We start from the raw sequence: 17,942 nt of genomic DNA, 5'->3' as shown, positions 1-17,942 counted from the left end.
AATGAGATTATTCATGGAACATTGTTTGTTTACTCTTCATATTCATTGCGGACTCTGATTATCATTTGTCATGTTATTGTCTTCTCAGACAGATGAATCAAACAAGAATTCAAGCTCTGCAACCATATCTTATTACTGGAATGATCAAACGGCCATGAACCGAGCAGCATCAGAATTGCTTATAAACAAGAACTCGCCCAGCATTATAGTGTGGAGGCAACCGACTGACAACTTGATATTCAAAAACATGGACTCTATATCTTGTTGCGAGTCTGACTCAGACAAACTAACTCGGCATGTTTCCTTGAAAAAACAAGAACTTGGCATCAAAAACAATGAATTCAGCAGCATATATCTTATTGAGTTATTGTTGGAGTAATTCAGCAGGAAATCAACATAGAACCACAAACTCACAATCTTAACAGACTGAAGGGTTAAGCAAATGACTCAGCAATGTAGAACATGAAATCAGCATCAATAATCTATCGTCCGATCACTCGCTGTGACTGAGGTAATCTTTCGGATTATCCCATTTTTCATTTCATAATATGAAAAGAGCACCATCAGAATCTTCTTCAGAAACAAACTCACTCAGCATTATAGTATCTTATTTGTGAGAGCTATCAAACAACTTGGGATTAAAAAAAAACTGAACTCAGCATCAATATCTTACAAGAGCAGGATTCAGACAAGAACCCCAGCATCTTTTTAGAAAGAACAAGAACTTGGCATCTAAAACCAGTGAGCTCAGCAGCATGTACCCAACTGTTGGAGCAATCAAACAAGAAGTCGATATCAAAATCCACTAACTCAGGAGATTAACGGCATGAAGTCACCTTCAGTAGTTTACTGTCTGATTACTCAACAAACTTGTTGCGAATCAGGTAAAACTTTCGTGCATCATTTTTCTCATTTTTGAATGAGATTCACATGATTTTGCTCTTTCATACTGCATCTTCAGCCTGACCCATGATACCTAGTTGGTATAAGTTATAAGGTATTTATCCCTATATTTACCAAAATCGTAGACTTCCAATGCTCTGTAATTTCCTAGGAGACTTTTCGGTGACACTGACTAGTTTTGATGGTTTAGAACTTAAAAATAATATTCCAAATATTAGAGACAACTCAACTGCTAAATTGGAGGACTGCTTATAGAACAACTAAGCAGTTCAAGTCATGAAGTCAGCATTATCATGGTACTACTGGCTTTGACTTGTGGCATCAATGCTATTTGTTGCTACTTGATCATGCAAATTAACTCCATACATCACTGGATGGCAATTTCTTTTATATTATATCTACATTCATAAATTTTAAGACCGGCAATCTAACAACTTTCATTTTTGTATAGAAAAATATCGAAATTATAATTTTAAGAATTTTTTAGCCTGCATTTGTCGTTGGACTAATTTTTTCCTGCGTTACAATTGTCGAATTGTTGCAGTTTAGGTTGGCAAATTTAACCATTTGAGTGTCCTTATTATAAAAATTTATTCACTTGGAACTTACATCCCACAATTATATAAATACAACTCAACGACGGCATCTAATTGAAATTATAGAATGAAACGTGACAAGATGCTACACATACACATTGCATTTGGTATGATTATGGACAAAGGAGCATCTTAGAAACCTTTCCGTTCAATATGCTGTTTGATACTCAATTTACTTTAGGTAGCGAATTAGTGGAGGGGACAAATTGATATTATTCACCAGTTTACTAGACGCAAAATTATTCAAAGATTGGATTTTCAACCTATCTTTGGATTATGTTTTTGACAAAAATTCGATCGATCCGCCCAAATCCGACTCAAAACCTCCTAATTTGTAAAATCTCATTCTCGTCAGAGTTGAACATCCTCTTCCTTTTGTAGCAGAATTTATTTATGTTCAAACTTATTTATTTATTGTGTTCAGGTTTGTTTATTAATGATTGAGCTTGGGCTGAGTTTTTTATGGAGCTCAACTACTAGTCTTTATAAATCAAGTCAAATGTTCAAATTTATAATTTTTGTAATTTAACATATTATAACTGATTTAAGACTACAAAAAATTTATAAATTACAATATTTTTTTTCTACGTATTTAAATAAAAAACTAATCTCTAGTAACCATGTATAGTTTAATATGTTTGCTAGCATCAGCCAAAAAACAAGTTCTCGATGCCCACATCCGCAAAAAGAAACAAAATTACAACACACAAAACTAAAATATTTGGACCTCGATGCAAAATTGTCCTGCAAGGCGTCCTGCATGAACAGTACGGCCGGATTACTTCGCTCGTCTCATTCTGCGCGAGAACAAGAGGAAGAGCACCATCAGCATCGACAAGAAACGCTTCTCCATCTCCTTCCCAAATTGCCATCCATTATTTATACTCCCTCCCCCTCTCGCTTCTCCTATGCCTTACTCTTTGCAGGTGGTCGCCGCGGCTCCATGGCGAACGAGCTCCCGAGGACCGGTAGTAGCCGGAGCTGGGCCGACAGCTTCCGGGACGCCTCCGGCGTCTTCCTCAAAAGCGAATCAAGCGACGACGAGGAGGACCTGCGACAGGCGGCACTGGAGAAGCTGCCGGCCAACGGCCGCGCGCGGAAGGGGGTCGTGCGGCCGGACGTGGCGGATTTCAGCGGTGAGGTTGAACTCCGGCGCCTCGGACTCCACGAGAAGAAGCTTCTGCTGGAGAAAATCTTCAAGGTGGTGGAGGAGGACAACGAGCGGTTCCTCAAGCGCCTCCGAGAACGAATCGACCGGTTACGCCCATAACTTTCTTGGAATCAATAATGTGCACGATTATGCTTGAGCCAACAGACTATTGCTAATAATTTTTGATAGATATGACAAATTTCAACAAAAAATATATCTTTTTATGAAAGATGTATTTTTTGGGTTGAGGGTTTTAGGATTAGTTGATAAACTTATGCGGCTATTTTTTGAGCAACTTTTCCTTTAAGTCTGTTGTTTGATAAATTTGATGAGTTTTCTTCTTGTTGAAAAGAAACTTGTGTTGCTACATGGCCTGGTCGGTTTGACATATATGAAAATGGAACAGGGTGGGATTGGAACTTCCGAAAATTGAGGTTCGATACCAGAATCTGTCACTGGAGGCAGATGTTTATGTTGGTAGCAGAGCTCTTCCTTCCCTGTGGAATACCACCCTGAACATCTTAGAGGTACTGGCTGACTCAAATCTAAACTTGAGAATTCTTCATTACATTCCATACAAATATATTCCAAGAAGAGTGAGACATGATACACATGTAAATAGAATAAAATGAATACTATATACAGAGGTGGTGACTGATATAAAAACAAAAGAAACGATCATGTGGGAGAAACAAGTCTAATATATTAGTTTTTATCCATTTTTTTGTACGTCCTAAATACTCATTCAAAATTTATCACTAGGTGTACTTCATCATCCTTAAACATTTTTCTCCAAATTTAATGTGAAATAGAAATTTATTACCCGGTTATAGTTTTCATAGGTTTTAAGCGAGATGTCTTAGTCATTCCTTCAAAAAAATATATATATATAATCCTACAAGTTTCTCTACTTCAGAAAGAACTAACTATGGAGATTTATAGGAGAACCATTATGTTTTTTTTTCTCTTTCTCAAAAGGTCTAGTTTCAATTCTTTTGGAATTTTTCTCAGGTTAAAGTTAAACTCAGCTATCAATTTTGTATTCAATCTGATAATCATTTGTACAGTTCTTTTGATTTATATGATGTTAATTCTTTCTGAACCATTTAGGGTTTTTTTGGTCTTCTGCAACTCTCTCCATCCAAGAAAAGGACTATAAATATTCTTGACAATGTCAGTGGGATACTGAAGCCGTCAAGGTATCAGCATAAGTTATCTGGAAAATTCTAATTCAGCAGTAATATAGAGCATATTATTAGTATAGCTCTTGAAAAATAAAATACGCAAAAGTAAGAAAAGTTAGACACAAGTGAAACTTGTGCTGATGGGAGAAAGAACGACTAGTTTATGGAACCCTACAAGGCTGCAAGGCACCTAAAAGAAGAGAATAATTCAGTTGATTTTAGATAAATTACTTCTGTATTTGACATAAGAACTTTTCCCTACACCATAAAGGCAGAAGTTTGTTATAGTTATGAAAGCCCTACAGTTCATACAACTAATATGCTGAATGTATTCTATTTGCTACTATTGCAACAAAATGACAATCTTATTTACATCTGGTATCTACAGGTTCAATGCAAAGTAGAAAGGAATACTAAAAATTAAATACAGTTCTCAGTTTTCGATATCTTACTCATTGTCAGGATGACTTTGCTTCTTGGACCTCCAGCATCAGGGAAGACAACACTCTTGCTTGCACTATGTGGGAAACTTGATAATTCTCTTAGGGTATGCTTTTTTGTACTTTTACCACATGGCATTAACATCAACTAGTCTCTGATAGTTAAACTAGAACAAACCTTTTCAAAGAATTTATTTGTATTTGATGTCTTTGCTTTGTGTTCAGAAATCAGGTAGAATTACATATTGTGGCCATGAACTATCAGAATTTGTTCCCCAGAGAACTTGTGCATATATCAGTCAATTAGACCTTCACAATGGAGAGATGACAGTTCGAGAAACCCTTGACTTCTCTGGACGGTGTTTGGGTGTGGGTACAAGGTATGAGATGTTGTCAGAATTGTCAAGACGGGAGAGATATGCTGGAATTAAGCCAGACCCTGAAATTGATGCTTTCATGAGGGCTACATCAATCAAGGGGCAGAAAACCAGTATAGCAACAGATTATATCCTGAAGGTTCCTGACCTCATTTTTTAGTATGTGTTCTATCCTTCATTAAGCTGGAACTAATAACACTGATTCTTTGAATTATGCAAAATAGGTACTTGGTCTGGATATTTGCGCAGACATCCTTGTTGGTGATGAAATGAGAAGAGGCATCTCTGGGGGACAAAAAAAGCGAATGACCACTGGTATGTAGCAAACAGAAATTGACAGGAAAGTAAGATTGCAATCATCATTTGTAATCGCCTAGCTTTGACGTCCACATGTTCTAAAATAAGAAATTATTTTCTTCAACACTTGCTAGGCATATGTTGAGGCCTAAAAGTATTGGATCTTGGTTTCAGGAGAGATGTTGACTGGTCCTGCAAGAGCATTGTTCATGGATGAAATATCTACTGGACTTGACAGCTCTACCACTTTTCAGATAGTCAAGTTCATCAGACAAATGGTTCATGTCCTGGATGGAACAGTGTTGATCTCTCTTCTACAACCTGCACCTGAGACATTTGAACTTTTTGATGATGTTATATTACTTTCTGAGGGACAAATCATATACCAAGGTCCTCGAGAGAATGTTCTTGAGTTCTTTGGATCTCTTGGTTTCAAATGTCCTGAAAGGAAAGGGGTCGCAGATTTTCTTCAAGAGGTAACTTCAAGAAAGGATCAAGAACAGTACTGGTATGTCAAGGACCAACGTTACCGTTATATTTCAGTTTCAGAGTTTGTGCAGCATTTTAAATCATTTCATGTTGGAAAACGGCTTTCAGAGGACCTAGTTGTTCCTTTTGATAGAAGGAAAGCACATCGTGCTGCACTCACTAGAGAAAAATATGGCATTTCTAAATGGGAACTTCTCAAGGCTTGCTTGTCAAGAGAATGGTTGCTAATGAAACGCAACTCATTTCTCTATGTTTTCAAAACTACCCAAATAACCATACTTTCATTGATAGCCATGACTGTGTTTCTAAGAACTACAATGCATCATAACACAATTGCCGATGGTGACAAGTTCTATGGCTCATTGTTTTACAGTTTGGTCAATGTGATGTTTAATGGGATGGCAGATATATCAATGACCATCTACAAGTTGCCAGTTTTCTATAGACAAAGAGATTTCTTATTTTTCCCACCATGGGCTTTTGGATTGTCATATTGGCTCCTGAAGATTCCTCTATCCTTGTTGGAATCTGGAATCTGGATTATCCTGACATACTACTCAATTGGTTTTGCTCCCTCCGTCGGACGGTATGTAGTTAAGGATTTGTTATATATTCTCTATTTCATCACTTACTCTGAATTGAATGCAATAAAATTGTTCCATCTCATCTATACTTAATTTGGCAGTTTCTTCCGTCAGTTCCTAGCACTTTTCCTTGTACACCAAGTGTCTCTCTCTCTTTTCCGCTTTATTGCCGCAGCTGGAAGAACTATGGTTATGGCCAATACATTTGGAACATTTGCTCTACTTATTGTGTTTGTTCTAGGAGGATTCGTCGTCTCTAAAGGTTATTATTATCTTCTAGGAGATGTTCTTCGCACCTTATCTTTGCCTCTTTCTATTTAATTAGTAACTAATGTTCACAAATGTAATTGGAATCTGATGTTGAATCACTGTGTAACTCCTCCCTAGTATATGGATTCGTGTTGAATCATAAACTCATCTTTGTCCTTTCTCTATGTGAGCAGATGATATCAAGCCTTGGTGGATCTGGGGTTACTGGAGTTCTCCGATGATGTATGGGCAAAATGCAATAGCTATTAATGAGTTCCTTGACCATAGATGGAACACTGTAAGATTATTTTCATATTTCTTAAGCATTCTATGTTCCTAAAGGAACATATTGATAAACACCTAGATTTATAATTATGAACTTTTGTAATCAGTGAGTAAAAGAATGACAACACAGGACATCTGAAACTTAATGCACGTCTTCATCTTTGTTACAGCCAAACAATGACACCAATGTCAATGCACCAACAATAGGAACAGCCATTCTAAAATCTCGAGGACTGTTTGTTGATGGTTATTGGTATTGGATTTCTATCGGAGCACTTGTAGGCTTTGCCCTTCTCTTCAATATGTTGTTTATACTTTCACTTACCTTTTTGAACCGTAAGTTGTCAGTTCACTAATTTGGTTTTTCATTTTCACATGAGTTAGTCTGATGGAATTATCTTTGTATAGCTATTGGAAGTTCTCAACATTTTGTCATTGATGAGGAATCAGAAAGTAACAAAAGAAAGAATTTGTTAGCAGACAAAGACCAGAGTTTTGAACTGATAAGAAGTAGCTGGAAATCTGCTACACCTGATTTAGAAGGTTAGTTTGTCTAATTGAATTTACTTTTAAAATTTATGATATCTTTTTTATTATCTTCTTAAGTTTAGTATAGTGTATGAGATAGACAGTGATGAGCAGTTACTCAAGTAATTCAGCCATCATAAATTAATATATAATATAATGTGATTGATTTTAAATCATTCGCATGACACCATCATGTGTCTAAAGGTTAGGATTTAAATTAAGGGACAAATTCAAGATGAAATCAATAGCTCATGAGAAATGAATAGTGTTAAATAACCCTGATATGCTCTAATAGGTTGTTAATGGGCTACAGCAGAAGTTCTGTTTTGGCTTTTATTTTTTTTTAAAATGTATTCAATTGTTTCTGAAACTCTTAATTCTATATGCTGATGTAGCTGCTGGTCGAAGAAACAGCTTGGAGATTGAGAGTTTCAATTCTTCAGTTCATCCAGCTAGGAGGGGAATGGTGCTGCCTTTTCAGCCACTTTCTCTTGCTTTCAGACATTTGAACTACCATGTTGATATGCCTACAGTAAGTCAATAGTTACAAATAAGTTACCTAAGAGTGTACTCATTGTAGATCACACAACTCTTGTTTGAGATACTCCTTTCTTTCCAATTTGTCTAGAATCACAATACATGGATGACATACCTGAAATTAAGTATATCATCTACAGTTCTACAGTGGATATAATTCTATCAAGTAGCCATCTTTGTTTTGAATCTTGCTTATCCAAAAAAGCTTCAACCTAAAATGGTTATATTGCAAAAATGGAGGCAGTATAATCCAAGATTCCTATAATGGTCATTTTGTGTGAATTGCTTTCTTAGAATCTCTTTTCTTATTTCTGTGAACAAATGTCACTGAGCTTGCTTCTTTTTCACGTGCATTTTAGCAAATTTAATCATGCATCACTTAGGGAATATTGGCAAAATAAAAAAAATGATACCAGTTCACTGAAGTACAATTTAAGAAAATTCTGTTTAGAAAAAGAATAAAGAAACCTAGTGTGAGTTTTCCACTCTTGTGAAGGGATGACTTTAACATGCATATATACAATAATACAAGGGGAAATGTGCATAGGAGAATACACATATAGAGGAACATTCAAAATTATGGTGAATTCTAGCACCAGATTTCTCCATTTTGTACCTTTTCAAGCAATATTCTCCTATAGAACAAACATAAAGAAAGGAAAGTTAGCATGACTTATTTCCTACTTCCTATATCAGGAAATGAAGAACCAAGGAGTCAAGGAAGATCATCTCCAATTGCTATCTAATGTAAGTGGTGCATTGAGGCCTGGTGTGCTGACAGCATTGGTTGGAGTAAGTGGAGCAGGAAAGACTACCTTAATGGATGTTCTGGCAGGAAGAAAAACTGGTGGTTATATTAAAGGCCGTATCAGCATTTCTGGCTATCCTAAAAAGCAAGAGACGTTTGCTCGGATTAGTGGTTACTGTGAACAAAATGACATCCACTCACCTTATGTGACTGTTTATGAATCGCTTGTATACTCTGCTTGGCTGCGTCTTGCCCCCGAAATAGACAAGGAAATACGAGAGGTTGGTTAAACAATCAAATTTTCTGTTTTTACTATTTTTTTTTTGTCAGATTGGGAACCAATTTCAGTATTGACAAGGTAAGAAATTTGAGTGGCATTTTCTTTTATTTAGTTTTTGTTCCTGAATTTTGTGTGTGGGGGGGTGGGGTGGGATGGGGGGTTAGGTATGGGAAGTAGTAGGATTCTCAAACGCAATCCATGTTTTTGTTTCAAATTTCTGTTTCTGCTTGGTTATTTCACAGATCAAGTTTAGAATATGTTTATGTTAATCATCATTACAGATTTCATTGGGAAGTCCACTATTAATCTTTTATTCTAGTTTCTACAGTTGACGTTTGTGTCAAATCAGGCCACTTTATCTACTCCAAAATGGTACTTTCTTTCATGCAGTACATTATTTGTCCAGTCAAATAAGTGATGGGAGATATCAAATGTGATTTCAATATGTCTGAAATGGATGTCAGAAAAAAAAAACAGATGCTCACACCAATGAATCTGTCACACCAATGGATGGCATACCCCTGCCACTATGAAGTATTTGATTGAGACTTTAATATGAAGGTGTGATTGTTTATTTCATTCTATAGGGTTTTCTGTGACATGTTTCTGTTTTTTCTTGAACTGACTGTGTTGCTAGGCTTATTTCTTGGAGAAAAACAGTTGTGGGCTATGTCTATTCATGCTACTGTTACATGAAGCTAGGAGCCTTTTTCCTGTTTGGATATTTTAACTGTTCAACGACATACAATTAGTAATGCCTGGCAGAGATAACCAGAGACTTCAATCATATCGTACACTTGATTATTACTACAAAATTATTTTGCTTGAAGTGATGATATAATAATTAATACTTGTGTTTCCATACTCTAGATGTTTGTGGAGGAGGTCATGGAGTTAGTTGAACTGGATGTAATGAGAGATGCTTTGGTTGGAGTTCCAGGGATTGACGGTTTATCAACAGAGCAGAGAAAAAGACTCACAATTGCTGTTGAGCTGGTCGCAAATCCATCCATTATTTTCATGGACGAGCCAACATCAGGTCTAGATGCTAGAGCTGCAGCCATAGTCATGCGGACAGTGAGAAACACAGTGAACACTGGACGAACTGTTGTTTGTACAATCCACCAACCAAGCATAGACATATTTGAATCTTTCGATGAGGTTCTTGAGCCTTTAATTTCTTTTTAAGTTTTTAAATATATACATACTATATATATATATATATATATATATATATATATATATATATATATAATCGATTCACAAGGGGCTTACTTTTTATTATGGTTTCCAGCTACTTTTGATGAAGAGGGGAGGTCAAATTATATATGCTGGAGCAATTGGGCATCACTCTCGCAAGGTTATAGAATACTTTCAAGTGAGTTCCGACTTTATATGTTACCTTTTATGCCTTTGTAACATGTCTCAAATTCTCATAGGTTGATTTTACAATGTTGACATCTGATTTCCTTCAACTTTGACTTCCTAGAAAACCTTTTTTCACATCTTCCATCTTTCCTTTCCTGAAAATCTGGGAAGAACCTTTCATTTTCACCTCAGCGGCACTAGTAAACTCTTTCAAGGGTCCAGACATTTGCCTCACATTCCAAAATTCTAGCTCGACCACCAAATCTCTGCACGGTGCATCAAATCAAACTGCACTCTTCCAAGATGTCTTTATCTGTAAGTAGGTAGAGTGAGTTTAAATATCCATCGTGTAGACATTTGACATTTAGCTTCTAGAAGAATAATCCAAGAGGCATAAGAAGAGCAGCAAGCATTAGGAAGGCCAGTACCACATACAAGCATGACTATAGTTGCCTCAGAAGTGGCCTTCAGGGCATAGCCGAGTTGGTCACCGCATGGTAGATTTGCAAAAATGGGCAAGGGTCGATTCCATACAAAGCCAGTGGAAATACCCTCCTATGTGGTGGCCTACTCGATTTCTTGATTTACCTTGATTTCTTAATTTACCTTTCTACAGATGGTTGTGGGGCCAATCGTGAAGGCCGCTCGGGGTCAGCGTATGACCTTTTGTAGATATATAGTCGCCTCAAAAGTGATTCCAGTTCAATTGGATTACTTATTTTAATAATAAATTTGAACAACTCTCAAAATATTAGACAGAATAATTGACCTGAGAAAAGCATCAATATAGTTCTATACACTTTTTGGTTTCCAGGCATTGGTCATTTTTATTAGTTTTTGATGTGCCTTTATGCTATAATACCCAAGGAGTTTTCAAGAATGCCTAAATTTACTTGCACTTAACCAAAACGATTTCCCTTCAGGCAGTTCCTGGGGTTCCTAAGATTAATGAAGGCTATAACCCTGCAACATGGATGCTGGAAGTAACTTCTCCTTCAGTTGAAGATAGCATTAATGTGGATTTTGCTCAAGTATACGCTCACTCCTCTCTTTGCCGGTATGTAGATGTTGCGTATCAAGATGCAATCAAATAAGTTCATATTCACTTTCTTTTGGCTTACCTAGTTTATCAAACTAAGTGAAAAATATGTACGTCCACTTCTATTCTCCAGGAAAAATAAACAACTTATCAAGGCACTGTTTGTTCCTTCAGTGGATTCAGAGGACTTGCATTTTCCAACGAAATATGCCCAGAGTTTTGGTACTCAATGCATAGCTTGTTGTTGGAAACACTACTGGTCATATTGGAGAAACCCACAATATAATGGTGTCCGGTTCTTCATTACAATAGTCATCGGCCTTATTTTTGGCACCATGTTTTGGCAAAAGGGTGACAATATGTAAGCTTCTTTACTGTTCTCAAATAATTGTCTTCTTGTCACACAGCATGTATAGGGAACACATACAGTATAAGATGATAAAAAAAGGTTATGAGCAATATTAGAACCCTTGGTGCCTTCTCTTTTCATTCTTTTTCAATTGCACTTTCTTTTCCATTGACTGTTTATTCTACACCTTTAATGAATAATCTGTCATCATCAAGTATCAAATTGATATTTTTGAACCATATCTATGGATTTTGGTAGAAGCTAACAACTGGTAGAGCAAGCTTCCAAGCTTACGATATTTCATGGGACTTTTCAAGTATAAAAATCAAATGGTAATGGTGGATAAGATAAACTTCTATTCTTGAAATTTTCAGTCTCATTTTTCCCAATTTATCTAGTTGCTGAAAAACAAAATTTCTATGCATAGAATAGTTGCTGAAGATGTAAACATCTTAATATTTGGCTACATGACACAGAAACAAGGAACAAGATGTTTTGGATCTAGTTGGAGCTATATATGCTGCTATTTTCTTTCTTGGAGCCACCAATGCTATGACAGTGCAACCAGTTGTGGGTATTGAAAGGACTGTCTTTTATCGTGAACGAGCAGCAGGGATGTATTCGGCCCTGGCTTATGCGTTTGCTCAAGTAAGTTAAAAATCTTCCATGTGTTTGTAGTAAAGTGATACAGTTTCTTTTGTTTCGTTTTTAGCTCCACACCAATGTTGAGTTATTAAATATACTTTTTTGATTTGGACTTGGGGTAGATATTCTATTCTCCCACTCTTGTTTCTTCATGTTAAATAAACTCGAAGAAACCCAGTAAACAACAGAGTAGGGGAAAACTCGAAGAAACCCACTCTTGTTTTTATTCTCCTACTCACTTAAAATGTATGCATCTGTTTGAATTCTAATGCATAAGGATATATTGGAGCATCCAATGAACTACACGATTTCCAATTTTTAACGAATCAAGTATCTATTAGCCCTATCAACAAGAAAATCATTCGATTAATATTTTTCTGTAGTAGAGCTTTTGAAAACATATAATTAGTCAATCAAGTATCGATAAGCTTACAAGAAAATCATGTAAATATTAACCTTACAATAACTATGTTTTCCTAACCGACATGAGAGATCTTCAATTTTCTTTGGTTTTGCAGGTTAACGTCGAGATGGTATACGTACTGGCACAGGGGCTGATCTACACCCTGCTCCTCTTCCCCATGATTGGCTTTGGCTGGCACACAAGCAACTTCCTTTGGTTCTTATTCTTCATTATAGCATGTTTTTCCTACTTCATTCTCTATGGTATGATGGTGGTAGCACTCACACCTAACCACCAAGTCGCGGCAATCCTCTCAAGTTTCTTCTACACCTTCTGGAACTTGTACGCAGGCTTCCTAATAACCCGACCGGTAAGTGTTTGGCATTGCTCATAAGTACATGATTCGCATGGGAATTCTAGTTTTTTCCACAAACAGAAGACCAAGATTAAATTGACCCGCATATCAAACAAGTCCAAATTCATTTTTCGACCTCATGCAAATTTGAAATGTTTAACTTCGGTTAAATTTATGATTTTCACACCTTGACTTGATACTCATATCGACTTGTGGCATGATCCTTACAATCCCCTTCTAATATTACATTACATTTGTGATTTTGCAGTCAATGCCTGTATGGTGGAGGTGGTATTGCTGGGGTGACCCTGTAGCTTGGACGATATATGGTCTTGTGGCATCCCAACTTGGACAGAACGACAAATCGATTGAGATCCCCGGAGAAAGCAATGTTACAGTGAAGCAATTCCTGAAACACTACTTTGGCTATCAACATAGTTTCCTTGCCTATGTTGCTTTGGCTCACTTGGCTTTCATCCTCCTCTTCTTCTTCCTCTTTGTTTACTGTATCAAGTACCTCAACTTCCAGAAAAGATGAGAAAAGTAAGAAATCGTCGGGGCACGTTTGGAATTAACATATTACTCTGATAAATAAGAGGAGAGCATGCATCACTACTATCATAGCCATAGCCCTTGCTGAATTTGCCAAAGAAAATGATGTATTGGCACTATGGATGATTCATCAAGAAGAGTTCTGCTTGTTGCTCTTTTCTTGTGCCTATTTTGCTTCAGGTTGTTTTACGGATGTAACTTTTGTAAGTTTGTGGTGAAGTGGTGAACACATGGATTGTAAGTTCAAATAAGAATGTGTTTCAGTTTACCATGAAGGTAACAAGAGGGACTGTGTATCGATATTGTTTGTATACATTAGTTATGTTTGAGTTGATCCACATCTACTGTTGTAGTCCCCTCCTTTAACTTCTACTCGTCTCTAACCAATCCACCTCAATCGCCATTGCCCCCTCATCTTCTCTTCCAAAAAAAAGGTAGATCCGCTACCTTAGCGGCCCCCCTAGTGCCGGCCCCACGGATATGGAGGGAGGTTCATGCAGGTACACAGGCCATAGGCGCATGGCGAGGTAAACCCCCTCATCTTCTCTTCCAAGATCTGATGGTTGGTAGGGTTTCAGTGGCGAATAGACATTACATGAAGGAGTTCAAGATCCTCCTGCATCAAGATGAAGAAAGAATTATTATTACAGGTTATAGAAAGTTTATGCCTGGTAAAGGATGCAATTACTGAGCTAAAGCAACCAGGCACTAAAAAATATTTTTAGTATTGATCAGGAGGTAATCAGAGTCACGTGAATAAAGGAGGTTAGTAATTCTACGGAGATGCAGTTTAAGGGAGAATCAAGTCATCCCCAGATGCCCCCACTCCTTGGTGCCCTGATTTCTTGGCGCCTCCGACTTTATAGTGCCCCCATCTCTTTGGCATCTGTCCCTTTAGCGCCTTAAATCTGGATTTCGGACTATTTCAAAAAATAATAATAATAATAATGCTCGAGCGGATATATTATATGAATTTTTGACTCTTTCATGAAAAGAATAATGATCTCGGGATTTTAAATTATTTGAGCAAGCGAATAATAAAGTGTTCGAATTTTGGAACACACGGGAACATAGGAATCAATCATCGCTCTATAAAAAGTAGCCCGTCCTATGAGCTCAGGTATGAGTAAAAATACATCTAAAATTTTAGAACTACTCTTCTTTATTCTTCCTCCTCCATCATCGTCGAAAACTGACTAGAGAATCAAAATGATTGCATCGAAAAACCTTTTGGTTGTCGTTCTAATCCTCTTGCTCCTTGGTCTTCTTCTATTCAAGCTTCAGAGGATCTCCTTGCTGATCCTCATTATGGCTCGATGATTGACAACAAGTCAATATCCATACTAATTTCCTTGTTGCTCCTCATTATGGCTCGATGATTGACAACAAGTCAATATCCATACTAACTCACCGATAGTTTGACGTTCTCAGACATGGATCACTATCACAATCAAATGAAAACTTTCTTCTAAATAAATATCTATACACGTACGTTCAAGTTACCTTAGCAAATATACACTTCCTACTTAACCAAAAAAAAAATATCCTTAGTAAGTCAAACTTTTAATCAATATCATAGATATTATCAAATCATTAAACAACAAGCTGGTTTGCCCGAGTGGTTAAGGGGGAAGACTTAAGATCTTCTGCACATAAGTGCGCATGGGTTCGAACCCCATAGCCAGCAGTTTAAACTTTTAATTTTTTTTTTGCATTTTTTTTACCTTTATAAAACCTTATGATATCCAATAGAAACAACATGGTCAATCTTATTAAGCATTTTGTTTTTTTATATTCAAATTATATATATATATATATATATGTGGTTTTTTTTTTTTTTTTTTTTTGCTTTTATAAGCATTTTTCCACTTGTTTAGATTGAATTAGTTGACATGCGACACCGAAATCTGTACATCTCTATTTTCTTCCTATTCTTCTTCTTCTTCCTGGGTTAAACCGACATTAGAATGATAACAATGCCTAGGTTGCCACTCATGGGGATCACCTAGATTGGCACCGATTTAGTTACCACCACCCATTGTCCAACATCGAGTAGCTTCAACACTCAACAACCATCTCTTCAACAGATGGTTTATGGTCACAAGCAAAAGCCCGATGGGTGATGACAACTTTGTCTCAAAAGATTCATGCGAGCGAAGAGCAAACATAAGAATATAAAAAAAAAATACTTCATATGAAACAAACAACTCTGGTCAGATTATATCAAATCAGTGTTATCATTCATATCGATTAGCTCAACTTTATGATATAAGAGAGGGCGACCATCAGCCATCAGCTCCCAGGGAAATGATATAGCGGTAGGACACTTCTCAATTTCCCAATGAACTCATCCTTTCCTTCACCACTTTTAGCGCCTAGCAATATGTAAGATTGCAACTCCTTTGCCTCAGAGGCTTAGATAAAGGATGCTACAAGACAAGTGGAGCCAATCATCTTCTTTATCACTTCTCTTGACGAGGATTCGGGTGCCTTGAAGCTCGGATAAGGATGGTATGAGACATAATCTAAGCCTTAAGCAAGAATGGCATGAGATAAATAGAGCTCATCCTACTCTTTTATCGACGATGATTGTTAACACTCTCACAACTTCAGTGCTCCAAGGGCTAGGTAAGAACGGTATCGTCTGCCTTAATCAAGGTTGTTATAGTTGCTTGGATCTTAGGCGCATTGTTGAAGCCTCGAGGCTCAAATAAGGACGGTATGAGACAAGTGCTCCAAGCTTTATGTAAGAATGGCATGAGATAAGTAGAGCTCACCTTCTTCTCGAGGGCAAGGTAAGAACGGTATGAGACAAGTCGGCATCGTTGTAGAAGACTTCATACTATGAGAGTGAGCTCGTGGTTAAGTTGTTATGGTTTACCTGTTATTATAACTATTAATTTGCTTAAAATCTTAGTTTGGTTATAGTTCTATTGCGTAACTGCAATATAAAATTATTTACCGATATTAAAATCTTCCAAACTCTGCTTCAGTAGTAGAAACTACAACTCAACTACACCTACTGGATCATAGTGCCTTCGAGTTGAAGTTCATCCTAAATCAACTCATTCATATGGCCTGAACTTGAAAAAAAAATGAACTTTTGATGTTACAAAACTAACAAATGCAACAAGCTAAGAAGACAATATTTCAAAGCTCAATTTCATCTCAAAAACACAACTTTGGCCTATAATCGCCTTCAAAATCGATCGTTGGAAATGCTTTCTCCAATGATTTCATAATCTTACCAGTAATGTTATTACAATAGCGAGAGAAGAATGTAAATTTGATGGGTTTTCCTTTTAAAAATTGTTCCTTTAGCTAAAGAAACAGTAGGAGAAAACGTAGGAGCAAAATCGAACGCGCTGAGCGGCTGAACCATAAATTTGACAAAACTCAGAAGCAAGATCCAGAGGGGAAGGAATCTACGGATTTGATAGATCCATACTAACCGGTTCTACCGGCAGGAAGAACTCCTAGGGAGGCCCACTCGACTTGTCCGACGGTGTCGGTTTGGGCGCCGCGGACGACGGGACGGAACCTCCGGAGGACGCCTCCTCGGCCTCGACCAGCTTACGGAGCCTCGCCTGGAGGACGCGGACGCGGTCCTCCGTCCTCCGGAGCTTCCTCCACCGGTAGGCGAGGTAGGATCCAAGAACGCCGTAGACCAAGATGTAGGAACCCCATAGGTAGGGGTAAGTCTCCGCGTGCTCCTTGATCCTGTTCCATTCGCCCACTACTCTTCCTTGCCATCCGGCCGCCGCATCACTCGACTCCCCGCCGCCGCCGCCGCTTCCTTCCTCGCCCGCCATCGCCGCTACTATCCTGTCTAGGGCAGAATAATTGGGCTCGAATTATGGGAATTGTTTGGATAATTTAAGTTGGGCGGCCCCCTACTTAATGCTCGCCCGTTAACTTTTTCATTTCACGCCACTAGAGAGTGTATATCTGCATAACTTAATTTTTACAATATCACTTTTTCTCACGATCTCAATTCTCATCAATTATTCATCTGTTTCAACTTTTCTACGAATTGATATAGTCATCAATTCTTTACACCATGTTTAAAAATAATTTAAATCATGTAATTGAATTAAATTTCATTATGAATTGAATTCTATAAGAAATTAAATTTAATTCTCATGTTTGGAATAAATTGTAACTTAAGTTATGAAATTCTTATATTTTACCATTTTATCCTTCTCTCTTTTTTCTTTTCTTTTCTTACAAAGAAGAGAGAATGAGGCCACAATGGACATAATATGGAGAATTGAATTCCCTATCTAAATCACACATAAAGAGGTATGATTTACTTTTGCCTTGTTTGATGGAATTGAAATTGAATTCCATATCAATTCTTAGCTAAAAAATCATTTCAAAACATGAAATTCAATTCCAATTCTAAAAGGAATTGAATTCCATATCATTCCTCATTAATTCTTCAAATATTTTCTCATTAATTCTTCAAATATTAAATATTTTCTCATTAATTCTTCAACTGATATCAAATATTTTCACTATATAATTTGAGATATGATTTGATCGTATTTGAAAGTCAGGAGGAGAGTCATTGGAAAATATGTG

General features: G+C 37.1%; 2 protein-coding genes and 1 non-coding gene across 4 annotated transcripts; 2 read left to right on the top strand and 1 right to left on the bottom strand.

Annotated features, from left to right (window-relative positions):
• The first annotated feature begins 2,238 nt into the window (after window positions 1-2,238).
• On the top strand, window positions 2,239-13,696 carry LOC121988624 (ABC transporter G family member 39-like). Of its 2 annotated transcripts, XM_042542150.1 has the most exons (20): window positions 2,239-2,756; window positions 3,056-3,176; window positions 3,760-3,848; window positions 4,296-4,380; window positions 4,499-4,789; window positions 4,875-4,965; window positions 5,122-6,022; window positions 6,122-6,282; window positions 6,464-6,567; window positions 6,725-6,890; window positions 6,963-7,097; window positions 7,478-7,614; window positions 8,316-8,648; window positions 9,518-9,808; window positions 9,942-10,025; window positions 10,939-11,072; window positions 11,188-11,415; window positions 11,880-12,051; window positions 12,567-12,821; window positions 13,075-13,696. In XM_042542150.1, exons 1-20 carry the CDS (start codon window positions 2,260-2,262, stop codon window positions 13,342-13,344), a joined length of 4,545 nt encoding a protein of 1,514 aa, XP_042398084.1. In that variant the 5' UTR covers window positions 2,239-2,259; the 3' UTR covers window positions 13,345-13,696. The 2 variants fall into 2 exon arrangements, with proteins under 2 accessions (XP_042398084.1, XP_042398085.1); XM_042542151.1 differs by lacking the exons at window positions 2,239-2,756; window positions 3,760-3,848.
• A 1,266-nt stretch (window positions 13,697-14,962) lies between these two features.
• On the top strand, window positions 14,963-15,045 carry TRNAL-UAA. Its single transcript has one exon. It is a non-coding gene; the product is annotated as a tRNA-Leu (tRNA).
• Window positions 15,046-16,506: 1,461 nt separating this feature from the next.
• LOC121990494 lies at window positions 16,507-17,241 on the bottom strand. Its single transcript, XM_042544614.1, has one exon. It carries the CDS (start codon window positions 17,168-17,170, stop codon window positions 16,835-16,837), a length of 336 nt encoding a protein of 111 aa, XP_042400548.1. The 5' UTR covers window positions 17,171-17,241; the 3' UTR covers window positions 16,507-16,834.
• Window positions 17,242-17,942: the final 701 nt, after the last annotated feature.

Source organism: Zingiber officinale, chromosome 6B, assembly GCF_018446385.1.
Source record: "Zingiber officinale cultivar Zhangliang chromosome 6B, Zo_v1.1, whole genome shotgun sequence".
In the NCBI taxonomy this organism is placed as follows: domain Eukaryota; kingdom Viridiplantae; phylum Streptophyta; class Magnoliopsida; order Zingiberales; family Zingiberaceae; genus Zingiber; species Zingiber officinale.
This window is presented reverse-complemented; position numbering and strand designations above follow the sequence as displayed.

Coding starts and splice junctions, on each gene's coding strand:
- LOC121988624 (XM_042542150.1), top strand. CDS start 2,260: ATGAACAGTACGGCCGGATTACTTCGCTCGTCTCATTCTGCGCGAGAA. Junction 11,073..11,187: donor GCTCACTCCTCTCTTTGCCG/GTATGTAGATGT, acceptor TCTATTCTCCAG/GAAAAATAAACAACTTATCA. Junction 12,052..12,566: donor TGGCTTATGCGTTTGCTCAA/GTAAGTTAAAAA, acceptor TTGGTTTTGCAG/GTTAACGTCGAGATGGTATA.
- LOC121990494 (XM_042544614.1), bottom strand. CDS start 17,170: ATGGCGGGCGAGGAAGGAAGCGGCGGCGGCGGCGGGGAGTCGAGTGAT.